At 32.1% G+C, this 17,976-nt stretch overlaps 1 protein-coding gene across 1 annotated transcript in view; it reads left to right on the top strand.

Annotated features, from left to right (window-relative positions):
* Positions 1–17,091, top strand: part of LOC132365096 (endogenous retrovirus group K member 13-1 Env polyprotein-like) — a 31,159-nt gene extending 14,068 nt beyond the window's left edge. Inside the window, exon 4 of the mRNA XM_059921799.1 lies at positions 17,066–17,091. Within this exon, the coding sequence (XP_059777782.1) occupies positions 17,066–17,091 (26 nt within the window). The remainder of the gene's footprint in view (positions 1–17,065) is intronic.
* The last annotated feature ends 885 nt before the right edge of the window (positions 17,092–17,976 follow it).

Genomic DNA, 17,976 nt, shown 5'->3' with positions numbered 1-17,976 from the left:
ATTGTCAAGAATTCTCCCTAAGATTCTGAACTATATCACAAACCACTGATACCTGAAAAAGATCCAGGAGAAGCTCTTCTACCACCAGAATTTTTCCTATTCTGTCTGATTTTATGATCCTCGATTACTGTTAGAAAACAATCACCCTCAATCTATAGGTAAAGTTCCATAAGCATATGATATTAAGACAAATTGTTCTTAGAAAAATGTATTGAAAGTTAACAATTACAAGTGTTGCATAGGATGTGAGTAACTGGCACTCTCGTATACTGCTGGTGGGTGTATAAAGTGGTATAATTACTTTTGAAAGATTTGTCCATTTCTTATAAAGTTAAACATACACTTATCCTATGACCATACAATTTTACTCCTGGGTATTTACCCAAGAGAAACACTAGTATATGTCCACAAGAAGACTTGAACAAGAATATGCATAGCAGCTTTATGTAAAATAACCAAAGGCTGGTTATAATCCAAATATTTATCAACAGAAAAGTTAATAAGCAGATGGTGAAATAATGTTCCATATTGAAAAAGAATCAACTACTGATGCATACAACAAAATAGATGACTCTCATAAGCATCCTGCTGACAGAAAGAAGATATTCACAAATTAGGATATACAATGTGATTCCATTTATATGACATTTTAAAGTAAATCAGTGTTGCAGGTGACAGAGTAGGCATTGAATGCAAAGATTTTGTGTAGTAGACATAATAATGTATACATTTGTCAAAGTGCATCAAATTATACAAGTTATATAAGTCCATTTTAATGTATATAAATTATATATATTATATATAATATATATCACATCTAAGTTGATTTAAAATATTAGGAAATCAATTAGTATTATACCACATCAATAATTCTAATAAGAAAACTCGTATGATCATTTCAATTGACACCAAAAGTAAAAGCAACTTTAATGCTTATTTTGATTAAAAAGCAAAGCAAAACAAAAGAAACCATGTATAAAGGTAAACTAGAAAGTTATTTTTTAAAAATATGGTTAAGAATAACTATGAAATCAACAGCTGTTAGTATATTTAATTATGAAATGGTAAGACTTTCCAACTGAAATTAGCTAAAAAGGAAGGAAGAAATCCCTCCATTAATAAGATATTTAAGTATTGGAAAGAAATCAGTATTTGCAAACATTCTGATTAATTCTAGAAAACTCAAGATAGCTAGATAAAAACACATAGAATTACACAAAGGTCCAGTTAGGGGAATAAGAACAAATACAGAGAATGCTGAAATTTCCTATATAAATGATGAGTTAGGAGAAAATATCTACACACAAATCAAGTACAAACAAGAAACATATCTTTACAGGACACTTGAAAGACATGTACAAAGAATATTATAATAATTATGAGTGTATGTTTATATAATATTTTGAATGAATTAAAATATGTTTTTTTAAGCTATTTATTGAAAGTCTAAGTATTGTCAAGTGTCCCGTTTTACCTCTTGATTAATTTACACTTTTTCTGGCAGGCAGGCAGGAAGAAATGAGGACTTTAGTACAACAGCTGTGAGGAACAGATTCTGCCAAGAACAGAAATGAACTTGGGAAAGGATCCCTAGTGCCAGAGGAGAACACAGCCTGCGTCACCTTGACTTCAGTTTGAACAGACAGCCCAACTACACAGTGTGTTGGCCTTCTGATTTACAGAGTTTTGAGCTGTTAAGTTTGTGGTAATAAATTACACAGCAATAGAAAACTAATGTGACACTTAAATATTCCCAGTTAGAGTCCAGAGGAAACATGTTTAATCTTAACATGATAAGTCTATTCATCTGGTAAAATGAAGGGTTTTATTTATTTATTTTTTTAAGTTACAAATAATATGAAGAAACTTTAGAGGAAAAAAGAAAGTGCACCTTCAGATATTATAGATAAAATTAAAATTTTCTCATTCATTTACAGATATATTATGAAAGAGATTAGAAAGCCCATAGGTAACTTCTGACTTTCTAAATTCTTAACAAATGATTTTTTTTTTTAATTTTATTTATTTATTTATTTATGGCTGTGTTGGGTTAACAAATGATTTTAAGATCATCAAACATTTCTCACTTCCTAAAATGTGCTTGAGAAACTACCTAGGAAATAAAATAAAATTAAGTCCTAGACTTACAAAGATAAATTACAGTTAGATTAAATATTTTAGACAACAAAAAAAATTAACCACAATAATCTAAGAGAAAATAAGCTTGAAATTTGCAGTGGCTTTCTACATGAAAAACAATGCAAGAAAATGAAAACTTTCTGCATGGCAAAACTTAAAATTAAAAAGACAAATGAAATTTGGAAATATTTGCAAGGAATATATCATTAATATAAAAAAAGCTTTAAGAAATCATTGAGATAAAGGGGAAAACGTTGATGGACAGAATAAGATTCTCAGAGCAGTAGCAATGGAAATGGCTAGAAGCATGTTAGTAATAAAATAAGGCAAATAAAGTATACTTGCTTTCATTTATGAAATTGGTAAACATATTTTCAAAAATAATAATGCCTGGATAGATATATTGTATGCAATTTGATCGAGTTTTAAAATGTTCATATCCTTTGATGAAGTAATTTAATTTATAGAAAACCTATCATAAGAAAATAATCAGAAGTGTGAAAAATTATTTACCCACATATTATTTATACTAATATGACACTGGAAAGAATCTAAGTATTTCATAGTACTGGACAAATAAGTTATGGTATAACTACATGACAGAAAATTCTGTACAGGTTACAATACTTTATAAAAAAATAATTACATGGGGGTATGCTCATAGTTCGTTAAGTAACAAAGTGAGATGTAAAACTCCATATGTATTAGGCAACTATATCTAAACAAAAATAACTGGAAGGAAATGCCCATATATGAATGATTATTTCAGGATTTGAACACTACAGGAGTTTTATTTTTAAAAAATCTATTCTTTGGGGTTTTCTTTCTTTCCTAGGTTTTATGAACTTTTAATCAGAAAAAATTCTAAGTATATTATTACTTTAGATGTTGCCTGTACTCTTGCTACTGAAAGAGTGATGTGGTCCATCAGCATTAGGGTCACCTGGGGAGCCTGTTAGACATTCAAAGCCTAGGGGGTCAGGGAAGGGGAGGACATTTAAAAATCAGATGGTCCCCAGGGACCACGTTGAGATTCCTCCATGGTCAAAGAAGCATTTTCTCCCCCTGCTTCCAAACATTTCACAATGCTTATTGGCTTCCTCCATGTGTTTTACTTTAATATCTTTGTGTCTTAATTATTCCCATGTCTAAGCAGAGCAAAGCATTTTTTTTTAAAGAAAAACATATTGATATTTTGGCCATGACTTTTAGATAACAGTAATCTTTGTATGTCTCATTTTTTTTTTAATGACAACATTGATGATATTAGTAGTGGGCCTAATATTCTAAAAAACAAGTGTGCTTTGAATGAAAGCATAAGATGTTGTCTTTGTAGGCCCATATTTAGTTAATTTATCAAGGAATGAAATGAAATCTCACTTTCTCCCAAACTTCATTTTCTCAATTGAAAAACTTTATAATTTAAAAAGTTGAAGGGCTCCATTAAATATCCATTACTGGGAATCCATAATATCAATCTGTGTGTTAAAATTTATGATTTAAATTTTCCATTAACAGGCTGCGTCCTTGGCTTTTACAGAGAGATGTTAAAATGATTTAATCTAATGGCAACCATAATGTTATGCAATCTAGCATAAATATAATTTCTCAAGATAAATACCTTCCTGTTAGAAAAAAAGTCTGCATAGATGAGGTTTCTACTTCCTTTTATGAAACTGTGAGCACTGTTGAAGATAATAAATGTCGTGCCTTGAAACACTATATTTTATAGTTTTTGAATTTAGAGCTAATTCAGTACTACAAACCCAGTAATTTCTTCATCCAGAATGTCTTGTACACATATCTTTCAACACTTATATGTCTTTCCACTTCTTTTCTTTAACTTATGCAGATTCCTCATGTGTAAAGTAAAAGAAACTATATTTGACGTGGTGGGTTTTGAGAATTAAATGAGGTAATACACGCTCCTCAGGGTTTAACTAACTGTCAGACACATGGTGATATTCTGTAAATAGCAACTGTTGTTACTATAAATTTCCTATGTTCAAAGTATTTTAAAATATAAGGCAACACAAATTTTTGGAAGTAGATATAAATACAAATATCATTATTATTTCTATAAAAGCTCTCTTAAGAAAGTTTTAAAGAAACTCCCTCTAAATACTGCTATATATATATATTAATTTTTAAACATCTTTATTGGAATATAATTGCTTTACAATGGTGTGTTAGTTTCTGCTTTATAACAAAGTGAATCAGCTATACATATACATATATCCCCATATCTCTTCCCTCTTGCCTCTTCCTCCCTCTCACCCTCCTTATCCCACCCCTCTAGGTGGTCACAAAGCACCGAGCTGATCTCCCTGTGCTATGCAGCTGCTTCCTACTAGCTATCTCTTTTACATTTGGTAGAATATCTACAAACAATAAACGCTGGAGAGGGTGTGGAGAAAAGGGAACCCTCTTGCACTGTTAGTGGGAATGTAAATTGATACAGCCACTATGGAGAACAGTATGCGGGTTCCTTAAAAAACTAAAAATAGAAATACCATACGACCCAGCAATCCCACTACTGGGCATATACCCTGTTATATATTTTTAAACTTTTATAATATTTTGAGATTGAAAAACACTTATCAAAAGAGGCTTATTAGTTTCTTGACCATTAATTTTAAAGCAATTTATCTACAAGTTACTAATTAATCACAAATTGGATTTTAACAACGTGTTAGTCAAAGAGGGAGAGTAAACCAATGCTGCATTTTGGATTCATTATACACCATCCTAGGAATTAGAAGGCTGGTTTCTAGATCCAACTTTTCAATTAACCAAATCATTTATTTCTCTTAGAGCCTTAATTTCCTCATCTGTACTCTGGTAAAATGAGGTCAGTTTCTTGATAACCTTCTTCTGAATCAAAAATTTCAAAAAATTATTTATATCCCTCTAATCTGAATTTAGTTCCTTAAAGTCAAGAATAAGGACTTTTATTTCTCTCATATTATTCAAAACTTATATAGAAAGTTTTAAAATGTGTTTGCATTTCAGAAGTCCATGTCCTGAAGACTGTGGAAGAATACAGCTATCCATAATCAAATATTCCAGGAATATACAATGTTTTTCAAATTTTGGTCTGTTTCCTCAAAGGTCTGTAGCTCATATCTGTTCAAACTGGTCTCTGAGTCAACAATTTTCTTGGGAAGCTGGAAATGTTGACAATATGACTCTAAGTGGGGTATTTAGTAAGAAGCACAGAAATTCCCCAGCAGGAAGCTAGATTAAGTTCATACAAGAAGATGGATTAAGTTCCCACAGGGAACTAGATTGAGTTCCCAATCAGAAACGTGCCTCCCTCTATCTATCTATCTATCTATCTATCTATCTATCTATCTATCTATCTATCTATCTATCTCTATCATCTATCAATCAATCTATCATCTATCTGTCTACCTATTTTAATAGAGAATCTAACTTGCTCTACAGCCAGCAAACCAGTGCATTCTAAAGAGAGAGACTGTGTGCTTGTCATTCACATATGCTTCTGTTTCTTTGAAATAATAATATTGAGATTAATGTTATGTCAATGAGACCAAAGATGTCTGTCACTATTATTTGTCAGAAATTAGGATATACTGATGCATGAAAGTTCTAACTGCTGCACAAATATTTCATTTTTTTACTTGAATAAAAAGCAACATATTGAATTGCTTTGTGAATGAATGTATTTATTATAAACTGGAGACCACAGAATATATACTAACAGGATGGGGATTATATTTAGACCAGATGAAGTTTCTGGGTGGTCTTCCAAGTGAAGCTCAGTATAAGATCCATTGCAGCAAGGTAATCTGAATGAGTTCATAAAAGCTGTGGATCAATATTTTGTGGTCTATATTACATTGAAAAAAAAACCTTAAAATTTTTGTAGAGATATATAATACACGTATATTTATTTGGCAGGCAAAAGTCCTGTTTATAAGATCACTTAATGGACTACTACAAAATATTTCAACCTATGAATTTAGTCTAATCAACTTTAAAACTTGGACTGAAATCGACTTCAATTTATATGAAAATTCAGTTCCAAAATTTAGGGACAGACCAGACGTTGTATGTCATATTTATTCTCAGTTTTCTAAGAAAAGGTAACAAAATTGATGTCACTCTTTTCAAACAAATTTGTTCTATACCTCTTCTCATTAATACAACTTCTATAGGATCATAGCCATATAAGTAAAAATAGATCTCATTATCATAGAAGATTTATTTTAATAAGTATAAACTCATACCATAACATTTATTTAAAGAATGGCTTACTAAAGATATATCATCACTTTGTTTTGTGTAAGATGATATTTGTGAAAATGTTTTAAAATCATGAATAAGAATGTCTTACGCAAATGGTATATTGAATTATTTGGCTAAAATTCTCCTTTCAATTAGCATTATTAGAAGACTTTTTGATGAGAAGATCAGGATGATGTTCAAATGCAGTTTTAAAGTTTTTTTCACTATTATTTACAACACTTCCACATTACACAGAAATATAGCTAATATTTTTCAGGTATAACTGTAGTTTCAATGTCACTATTGCTGAGAAATAGAATTGCGTCTTCTGATTCCAAATTCCTTGCTCTTTTCACCAAACCACAGGATGTACCCTCAGAATTGTCTCATATTAATGCAGTTAATTTAGAAACAAAACAACAATGGCAATAATTCATGTAATCAAATATAATTTCTAATTTGATATCCTTCCCTGATTAATTTGCCAAAGAGCCTCAAGTTTCAATCTGACTGTGAGGATATTTGGTGGCAGCATCATTTTTCTTAGTTTATCTGCTACAAAGTTGTGAAATTACATTTTCACATACAAAACAAATCATAATATTTTATATGTGAAAGCACAACTTCACAAATTTTTGTGTGAAGTAACTGTCAAGAGTTAGCTGGAAAACAAGTTATTGAAGGGCTTTTGGATATGTTATATTATGACTGATGTAAAGATAAGCCATTGGCTTTTGATTACGTTATATCTTTGTCAATACTTATTCTTTCTTTTAAGAATTCCAGAACGTGTTCACAGCTCTCTGAACTGCAGGATTTAGAGAACAGTAATCAAGATGATAATATTGACCATTTGTAATTAGATAAAATGTTTGAAAATGACTTTAATAATGATTTTTGTAATGATTTTAATAATTTAATGACTTTGCAGAAAAATATTTGAGAGAGTATTAGCTATACTCCTAAAAATATCAATCTGACACATGATGAATATTGTTTTAACATCATAATGTTAATTTATAGTCCCTGCTAAGTAATGCACATTTAACAAAATGTGCTTGAAATTTCTGTTAGTACATTTCACCATTAGCTTATTTAGGATACTTTTCATTGCATATTTTATTTCTTAAATGTATTATGCATAATATGCACAAGTGGAATAGTGTAAGTAATCTGTCAGGACCGAAAGTCATTTTATCATCATCAACTAATGGAATGTCTGAATCACCATGCCAACAATTTTCTGCCCAACAGGAGCTACTAGACCAAGCAGAATTTAAGGAGAACTAAATAGCCCCAAGATGCATTTATTAAATGTTAAGTCAAGTTATCAAACTTCTCTCATTCTCCATGCATTTGTGCTGCTTATTTTATATCCCATTTTTGCCAAGAAATTTAGTCAGTATAAATTAATTTTATACAATGACTTCAGTAAAGACCTTTGAAAAAGATAGTTATATAAAACAGCCCACTTAAACAAGCTCTTAATTAACAGCATGATTCTTAATACAAAGAACAGTATCAAATAGTCTTAAGCAAAACAATTTATCAATTACACCAAACTTATTTCAGCTAGCTCATGGAGAATATTTTAGTGAAGCTGAAACTGAAGACATTTGGAGGCACACATTCATAGACAGGTCATAATTATTTACAATGAAATAGTTTACTCTAAATACATTTTATTACTTTTTCTCTCTTAAACGTGATGTGGACCTAAGCCACCAATTAGGATACAAAGTCAATGTGATTTCAATATGTGTTTTAAAACAATAAATTTGAATAAATCTCTTATTTATTTATTCACAAAAGTATTTGTATTGAAAGAATATGGAGCTACAGTGCTCTATCTATCTATCTATCTATCCTTCATATATCTATCAATCTATCAGTCTTGTTGATGTTTCTGTGTGTATGTGTGTTGTCTTAATTTGCTTTGTCTATCTTGATCCTATGCTGAGTCATGAAAACCCAACCTAAGTTTCAGGATGATGCTGGAGATGTTATCAATGCATGTGATCTTCACTTACTGTGGGTTTTCTTTCAGAGTGATCAGTATGTAGCTTGTGGGGATTATGCATCTAAGTTGGATGTTTGGCAGGGTGATAAACAAAGCAGAGAAGATCTTGCATGCTCCAAAAAGAAGTCCTGTGCATTCATGAGAGTAAATGTATGTCACTTTCCAGAATTCAGTTGTTGTCAGTGTACCTTCTGGATGTCTTTGGTCTAGCGAGGTCTGTTCAAAACTCACTCAAGTGTAGTAAATAAATGTCTTCTCTGGTTTGATTTGAATGTGGCCATTTTCCTTATAGAATTGTGCCATGAGAGAGTTGATTCTAGGTAAAACCTCTTGAAATGATTTAATCTATACAGCAGCATACATCAGCCTTAAAAATATGTCTGATTTGGTGATATTTAATCATCAAGATTTCTATTCGTGTAAAGTATCAGTAATATCTCCAATGTGCATTGATTTAAACCTTACTTGTTTTCTTTCAAAAGGATCTATGTATTCTATAATACACTACAAGAGAAGTGTGGCAGTTACATTCATTTTGCTTCATAGAGTTCTCTGCCCAGAGAGAAAATGCCAACATCAAAGGGACAGTCATGAAAATGACTCCTCCAAGAACAAAAAGTAACAAATTTCATCCTTTCATCCCTCTGTAGTTCTAGTTTAGGAGGGACATGAAAAAGGACATGATCAGCAAAAGAACAGGTAGATTTGGGGAACTTCTGTGGTTTCTGTCCTTTATAAGATGGCCAGAAATTTGCTTATGATGACATGTCTGAGCAACTTGCATGGCTTCAATTCTTTGATAAGAAATTATAGAATTATAAAGAAAATGGATCCCATTTTTTCCCTAGTAAGAAAATTTGGTCAAATAGGTCCTTCAGAGAAATTCATTTTCTTATCATTTGAAAAAAAACTGTAATACAATATGATTCAAAAGGGGCCTTGTGTTTTCCATCATCATAATAAAAATGAAGAGTAGAATAACCAAATTAGGAAATATTTTAAGTGCTTACTTGATATACTACAACTGGAGCCAGAGTAGACTGAATATTTTTATAAGGAGAGTTTAACTTAGGTAGTAATGAACTGATTAACAATCCCTCCAATTTAAAAATTAAAAAGGATGCTGTGAAGTTCTTTATTTCTCTAATTATAGCAAGAGGGAAATGGGTCAATAAATTCCACAAATGAATGTTACTTCTGCTAAAATTTAGACTTTGATATTAGACTCAAACTATTGCTGTAAACTAGTGGACCAATGGTTCTTGAACTTCAGCATGCATTGGACTCACACAGATGCTGTGCTCCAGCTCCAGTTTCTCACTTGGTACCTTACGGATGGGGACTGAGAATCTGTATTTCTAACTTGTTCCCAGGTGTTGATGATGCTTGGATTGGAGATCACATGCTGAGAACCATAGCTAGAGCACTACGTATCAAAGGGAGATATGACCATCTGATCTAAAGTTACAAAGAAATGCAAGGGCATGAAAACTGCCAGATTCAGAATAATGTGTGTGTGTGTGTGTGTGTGTGCGTGTGTGTGCATGAGTTATGGAAAGTGATGTGGGAGGAGTACACAGAATGTTTCACTCTATTAGAAAAAAGTATTTACAGTAACTTAGCTGAATAGGTAGATGAGTATTTGCTGTGCCATTGTTTATATGTTTTGTATGTCTTGAATGTTTCATAATTCACTTTTTAAAAAGAGAAACAGTCATAATTACTAAATTAAGTTGTAACTACTAAATTTGTATAGAGTTAAGCACTACTGATCAGGTACATTTTAATTAACCAGAAGGTACAGAACTGTTAGTTTTGAAGTTTCTTTTTTCAAATAGTTTCAATAATAGAATCTAAAACACTTAGAAATCCTTCAGAAACATAGTTATACAAGTGACATAATAGAAGCAAATAATGACTGGTAATGACTTTGCTCTAGTCTATGCATTAGTTTATTCAACAAATATTTATTGAGTGTCTACTATGTGTCAGAAACTGTTCTAGGCATGGGGATACAGCAATGACCAAACAAATAAAAATCCTGCCCTCATGGAGCCTACATTCCATAAAAGTCATTTTATTTTTGCCTAGTAACAAGCAAAACAAAGAAGCACAACACCTCCAAAGTTGAAGCTGGTAAAAGGAAAGATGAGTAAACCTGAATTAAAAAAATAAACCCAGTTTTGCAATCTAAAAAGACAGAGAGATTAAAGATAATTTTAAGATAAGGAATTTCTTAAGGGTATGCTGATAAGGACAAGTGAGTCTCATAGCAAATGTACAAGTTAAAATGATAAGTTTAATCCAATTTTCATGGGAAAAAAAAAACTAGTAAGATGAAATTTTCACCCTTTAAAGTCATAATTTTCCACAATGTTTTTCTTCTAAATGTCTAAGTTAGTCATATGTAACAGTTTTTTTTCCCCTCTATGAATACCTAATTCACACATGCAATGCATTTTTCAAGCTAACATCTCTAAATAGAGCCAGAAATTTGGGAGTGGTGGTGAGGGTGTGTTCAGACGGCTCCTCTCCCCACCAAGCAAACATTTTTTCCCCAAGAATACTGCTCCCGTCTCAGTGGGGAGTCAATGAACTAACTCAGTAATAGAACCTAATCTTTACATATTTCTTTACTGCTTCACTAATTTATTTATTTAACAAGTATGTTTAGGTTACTAGCACAGGGTACAGCACTGGAGATAAAAAGATTAGTCAGATATGGTCCTGTTATCAAACAGTTCCAGTGTGGATAGAGGAGATATGAAAACAGACAAGTACAGCACAGGCAGAGAAGAGACCTGATAAAATTATGTGGTGGAAAATCTTTGAGTAACATGAACATACACGAGATGAAACAGGCAAGGTTTCCGTTGGGCTGAGCCCTAAAGAATGAATAGAGTTAGCGAAGCAAGGAAAGTAAGGAGGAATTGAAAGGTGACCATAGCAATATGGAAATGATGGAAGCATTTGCCTTGATCATGTTTGTCACCAAGAAACCTGGAAAAAATTATTAAAATACTGTTAGGTGGTGTGTGTGTGTGTAGTGTTCTTTCTGGTCCCTGCTAAGTCTAACACCTAAGACTTAGTTCTCAGAAAATCAAATCCCCTACTGGGAGCCAGGCACTGCCATACTCGACAGGCATTCAAACATGCATGAGACATGGTCTTCCTTTCAGTGAGCTTATACTGCCATAGAATGTTCATCAAATTGCTCTTCACTTAAGGAACATTAAACACATTTTACTGGGTGAAAACTATAAAATAGTCTTTAGCAGAACTCTAAGTATCACTCTTGCTCTTAAATTTTATGATTTTAATGCTATGAAAACTCAGCTTATAACATCAAAATAATGATTTCACACATGTATTTTTTAAGGTTAAGTACTTCCTTATGTACAAATTGGGTTTCTATTAAATTCTTTTTGATACATTTTTAGTAGACTTGTATCACACTGTCTTATTTGAATACATCCAAAGGTAAATTCAAAACAAAACCAACCAACCAAACAAACAAAACAAAAACTCTGGTTTTCTCCAACTAGAAAATGCTCCAGTGGTCTCTCTGCATTTTCTCGAATACAAGATCATATGTTGTGATATATTTTAGAATATATCTATTAGCAATTGTTTTGGGTTATTTATACCTCCTTCTATGTTAACACAGATAATGAGTAAAAAACATGTCTGCCTTTATGCTTTAATTTAATCTAATTAAAATAGTAGCAGCAAAATAGAAGTCATTCACCCAAATGTATTATGAAATTGTGTATATTATACACACAAAACAATCTAGGGATATGGCTCATAATATGTTTTTTTTCCCTTCATAACAAGTTATATCTTGCTGATGTATTGCAGTTCATGAAAAAAAAAAATGAGTGTATTTTAAAGTCTTGTGTCCTAACTCCTTTAAAACAAATTATTTTTCTTTCTTAGCAATATTAAAATGAATAACATGCATACTTTTTCTTAAGTTTTAAATCCAAAGAAACCAGGAACTATATTTGGCATCCTTTATAAAATTTATACTTAGCCATCATAACAAACAAAATTAGTTCTATCAACATGAATAATGGATGAAGCTTTCTTTTTACTTACTTGTAAAGCTCAGTTGTTTGTTTAGTAATATGGTTATACAGCAAATTTTGGAACCATGATTAGAACCATAGGGATGCCAAGAGTTCATGTGAAATTAGTTCACAGAAAATATACTAATTAAACTAAATGTTTTGATAGACCAAAAGGGAGCAGACCCGATAATCCATGCCTCTTTACTTTTACAAACATTTTAAAATTTTATCTTAATAAGGGGGTAGAGGTATCACCAATAAACCTTTAGACTATACCATTATTTATTTAATAGTTATATTTCAGGGACAGACAGTCCATTAAGAAAGGAAATACCAAGAGCTCCTGGTACGCAACACTCCAAAACAGAAAGTTACTCTGATTTATAACTTATCATAGAATTTACTAGCAGTGCCAACACATTACACTCAGTAAAATGCTAGCATAAGATATTTCTTAATGTATTATCACACATATGAGGTAAAGTTTCCACTTTTAATTCTAAATCATTGACTCCATTTAGTGCACATTTAATAAACGGATTTACATAAGAATAATTTAGCAATCTTATTTTTTTCATTTGTATGACAGCTATTACTGTAAAATCAATTCTCAATGTCTACTACCATGCATTTAAGTTCTTATTGTGGAGATAAATGTGTGACAATCCTGCCCAAGAGACAAAATACCCTCTCAAGACCCTTTCTCCATTCTCATTCTTAAGTGAACACGCTAGTAAGAAAATAAATTTGCTATCAAGACTTTTTTCAGCTTGTTTCTAGGTTGGTTCTTTCATAGTCTACCTCCTGGTAACTTGTGTTTAAACTGTACCTTTCTTGTTTCTTGTTAATCATTATAGGGATTTATTTTGGGGGGCTGGATTCAGGCTATATAGTTCTATTAATAATCACAGCCAATACTTTGTAAATTTGCATGATGGCAAGAGTAGTAGGTAGCAAGTTAGTTGCTTACATATTAGAGAAAAATGATATAGATATTCAAAAGTTTAGAACCTGGATATGAAAATAAATTTTAGATTATTCTTATATAGTTCTTCATACTTCTTATTTAACACTCATTTGACATAATATAATTTTATTTTTTTTAAAAAGAAAAACATTTTAAACCCACATAATACTCTGAAGTCATAATATGTTGTCATTATATTTTGCCAAATTTCAAGAGGAAGGGTAATAATATAAGAAATAGATTTATTTTCATACTGACTCAATGTTTTGCTTTCATTGTGGTGCAGGGCTAATGCAATTTTCAAAAAATTTTAGATATTTATTTTGTGTGATTTCCCTAGACCAAACTGTATCCTCTTTAAATTTTGGTACTTTATAATGGGAAACAATTTTGCAGCAAATTAAACTGGTTGGATTGTACAGTTCTTCTTTAGATGGTCTTTTTCCCCATGCCTGACTTTTCTTTCATCAAACAGCAATTACCCACAGTCCGCTCACCATATTACTTGATTTTTCTTTTTATGAGACCGTCTAGTCACACAGAAAAAATAATAATTTTCCTCCTAAATGTTCTATCATAGAATTTTCCTTTCACAAAGCATCTATCTATGTTCCCTATTACACTGATTAAAATCAGTTTCATGTAGTGCCAACAGGAGGATCATTTCTCTCCCTCAAAGAACTATTGTAAACACATAATCTCTTTATTTATCTTATCCCTACTGTATAAGGCCTCTTTTATGATATCTTTGATTCTAGGGTCACATTGTCATGTCCTGGATCTTTATAGGTGCATCAGGTCTTTCATCTTACTCCAATATTTGCTTTAGAAATGGATGAGATTTGATTTTGACTTGGGTAGTCCATACTACAGACAGCAGCAACTGACTTAGGATCCAAACACCCTCCTTGCCATCTGTGGGGAGCTGGCACATCCGAAGTAGACAGCAAATCAGATTACAAGGTCTTCTCTGACCACATGGACTCAAAATAAAATTCAAGTTCCCTTCTTAGCTTTCATCACCTTAGAAATATTCCAGAATACGCTGCCATCTAGCCCTTTCTTCCTACTCCCTTGAACTAGTATTTAAGCAAGTGCTTTAAAAACATTTTAAAAATACACTTTACTGAACTTCCCATCTTGGGCAGAACCCTACAAACCGTCCCCTTCATGGCACCAAGACTGCCAGCTTACCAGGAGGAAGTATCCTCAGGGAACACCATCTCCCACTACCCCTGCCAACCAAACCCATACTTTAGAGGCTAATGTCCCTATATCAAAGGTTTGTCTTCTAACTAGGTAAAGCCAGGTTTGTGTTATGAAGTTTAACCCTCCCTTAAAAGGACAGGCCTTGCTCAAATAGCAGCAGACTCCCCTGCTGCACTAGTCAGGAATTCCACAGGGGTAAGGGAAGGATATATCAGAATACCAGAGTTCAAATCCAGGTTTTACTCTGTATTACCTATGTGATTTGGGGCAATTTCACCACTTAAATTCTCTGAACCTCAGTTTCCTCATCTATAAAATGAGTCTAATACATCACTTATGCTGTGGATTTGTTATAAGAAGTATATATAAGATAAGACAATGCCTGGTAAAAAATAAGCAATCAACAATCATTAGCTATTATCATCTTTTTAACATCAATAATTCTGAGTTACTCATCCTTCTCTCTTTTTATGGGAACCATGTTGAATAATATAAAGGCTAAAAAATGATGGTTGACATGTACCTTGACATATCTTTAACATATTATTTTATTTTTATTTACATCATCATACATTTTTCACATTATAGAAGTAAAACAAAATCAATATCCAATATTGTACAATATTTTGTATACCACACTCAAACATACCTACTAATGAGTACATTAAATGTTAAGTTACTAATTTATTGGCTCTTAATTATTTTATATTATGCAGGTATTTTTGCTAGATTATCATTTCTGTTGAAGTATCTCTTTGCAATCTTTGGAGACATTGGTTGAGGTTCTTGTATGGGCTAGAATATGTTATTTTTTTCCCCCAATGAAAGAACGGAGTCTGAACTCTTGCTCAGGTAATGAATCTGAATATTCACTATCTAATACAATTTTTAGGAATGGATTATATATCGTAAGGATTGCACTTTCTACTTCATTTACCCTCCTTCAAGCCATCGCATTCTCTGTTGATTTTCTTTCACCTTTAATTTCCCAAGGAATAGAGTACTGCTCTCCACTTGTTTATTATTTTTTACACTCAATTCCAAGAACTATGACTATTTTTGCATCTGCTCCTTTACTGACTTTCCTTCTTAAAGTTGACTAGTGTCCACTGAGTAGTGGTCTTTCATTAGTCTTTATTTGTAGACATCTGCAATATTTAATCTCACTGACCTCCCCTGGTTTTGGTACTCTCTTTTCCTCATCTCTCTGACATGAGAAAGTTATTTTCTTCGTGTCAGCTGGTAGCCATCTCCCATTCTGTTTTTGTTCTCTAAAAAGACATGTTTAACAATGTTCTTTCCTCAGCTCGTTTTCTTCCTGTGTACCTCCACTTGTAAGTTCAACCATTGCTTTCCAACTAGATGCCCCTTCAAGCTTAGTGCTGCCTCAAGTTCTCATTCCAAGTTTTCATGCACTTCCATGATACTTCTAGGATATCTCGTAGGCATCTTAAATTTAAAATAACCACACTGATATAATTTTTTCCCACAAGCCAACTCTTATATTACATGTTTCTATTTGTATTCCTGGCATTATTATTCTCCCAGTCATCCAGATTTGAAAACTCAGTCATCACTAACACCTATTTCCCTTCATTTCTCACAAAATATCTATCTTAATATCTTACTTAAAAAAATATACTAACATCTCTTGAATCTATTCCTTCATTTTTATCTCAATTTCCATTACCATACATCAAACTCTAACTGCACTGGCCTAGCTTACTACGAGTATATCTCAACTGGTTTTTTTGCATCTGAAAATTTGTCAGACTTTGACAGTTAAAGATAAAAGGAGGTATTATGTACAAGACACATATTTATTTGAAAATCTATGGCTCATTTTGGGAACTTTAAATGATAGTAGTTAGAGAGGTTTATACAGGTAGAAGAATAATAAAATCTGAAAGGTAGCTGAGAGTAAAATCTTAAATCCTAGACCACTGAGAAATTTTAGTGAACATGCTTTATCTACAATGTTGAGCCTTTTTCTTTAGTATCAATAGTACTAGCAAAATGCTTTGCACTTTTCAGATGTTCAAGAAATCCTTATTTCAAAAAACAAAGGGAAATATTGCAAGAATATTAAATTATTAAAATGTACATTGATTTATATCTTTTGAAATTATCTAGGACACAGAAAATGTCTTTATTTTGCTTCTATAGTTCATTTTCAAGTATTTAAACAATAATAGAAATTTTAATGCTTTTCTTAATTATCATTGAGTCATACATACATATAACATATATACACATATGTATTAATATTTGATGAATATATTACATACACACATATGTATATGTGCTCGATTCAAAGATAAGTTAATGGTTAATTGAAAGAGCTTATCTGGTGCCAGAGTTTTGCTTTGCTTTTCAATTCTTATTTTCGGTCTGCTCTGTTTACAGAATATCCAACTCTGTATAATAATTGAAGAATCTCCTGAGCTAAAAATAGTAACTTCTGGAAAATAACTCAATTCTTGATACTTAGCCATATTATTCATCTTATATGGCTGATACATTTATAATGCAATGATTCAAATAAATGTGACTTAAAAAAATTTTTTCAGAAAATATTGTCATACCTTATAGATTAATATTCTTCTCATGCCCCACCCCATATCCATACACAAATGTATCTTGTGGTTAGTGATATTAATCCATTCCTGTAGTTTTGCAGTCCAGGAGAATATAGTGTAGCATGCCTCCTGGTTTAAAACAAAAAGGCTTATGGTGTTCTTTGGCTTTTTGTTCCTTGGCTTTCTGCAGAGGCCAGCATCCATGGGAGGGATTTGCTTTGTTTTTCTAATTATCGGCAGCTGGGTGAAACAGTGTCCAAAATGGGGAAAAGCAACACAGAGAACTTCAAGCCATGATAATAACAGGTGTTCCCAAGGATCAAGTTCTCAAACAACCCTAGGAGTAAGTTGAGATGCACTTTACAGCTGAATTGTCTCTGAGGACAGATGAAAAACATCAGGAATTTGCATACAATGGCTGATTTGGTTCACTTCCCAGTCTATTAAATGGATTTAACAATTTTTCAGAAAGCAGTTTTGGGTAAAGAAAGTGAAAGGTGTGCTAACATGGAATGACTACACAGAAAAATTTCATTTGGGCTTGATTTGCTACTCTTCTTTCCCTTATCACATCTCCACCCCCAGCACACACATGCACACACACACACATTTGCACACAGACACCTGTACACATTCATGTACATGTAATGCACACATACTCACTGATAACCATGTCTAAACTGTTGCAATGACATACAGATTTATTCATTGTAATTTAAGTTATAAATTAAATAGAAT

The sequence above is a fragment of the Balaenoptera ricei genome, chromosome 4 (genome assembly GCF_028023285.1).
Source record: "Balaenoptera ricei isolate mBalRic1 chromosome 4, mBalRic1.hap2, whole genome shotgun sequence".
Lineage (NCBI taxonomy): Eukaryota > Metazoa > Chordata > Mammalia > Artiodactyla > Balaenopteridae > Balaenoptera > Balaenoptera ricei.
Note: the sequence above shows the minus strand (reverse complement) of the source record. Positions and strands in the feature narration are given on the sequence as shown.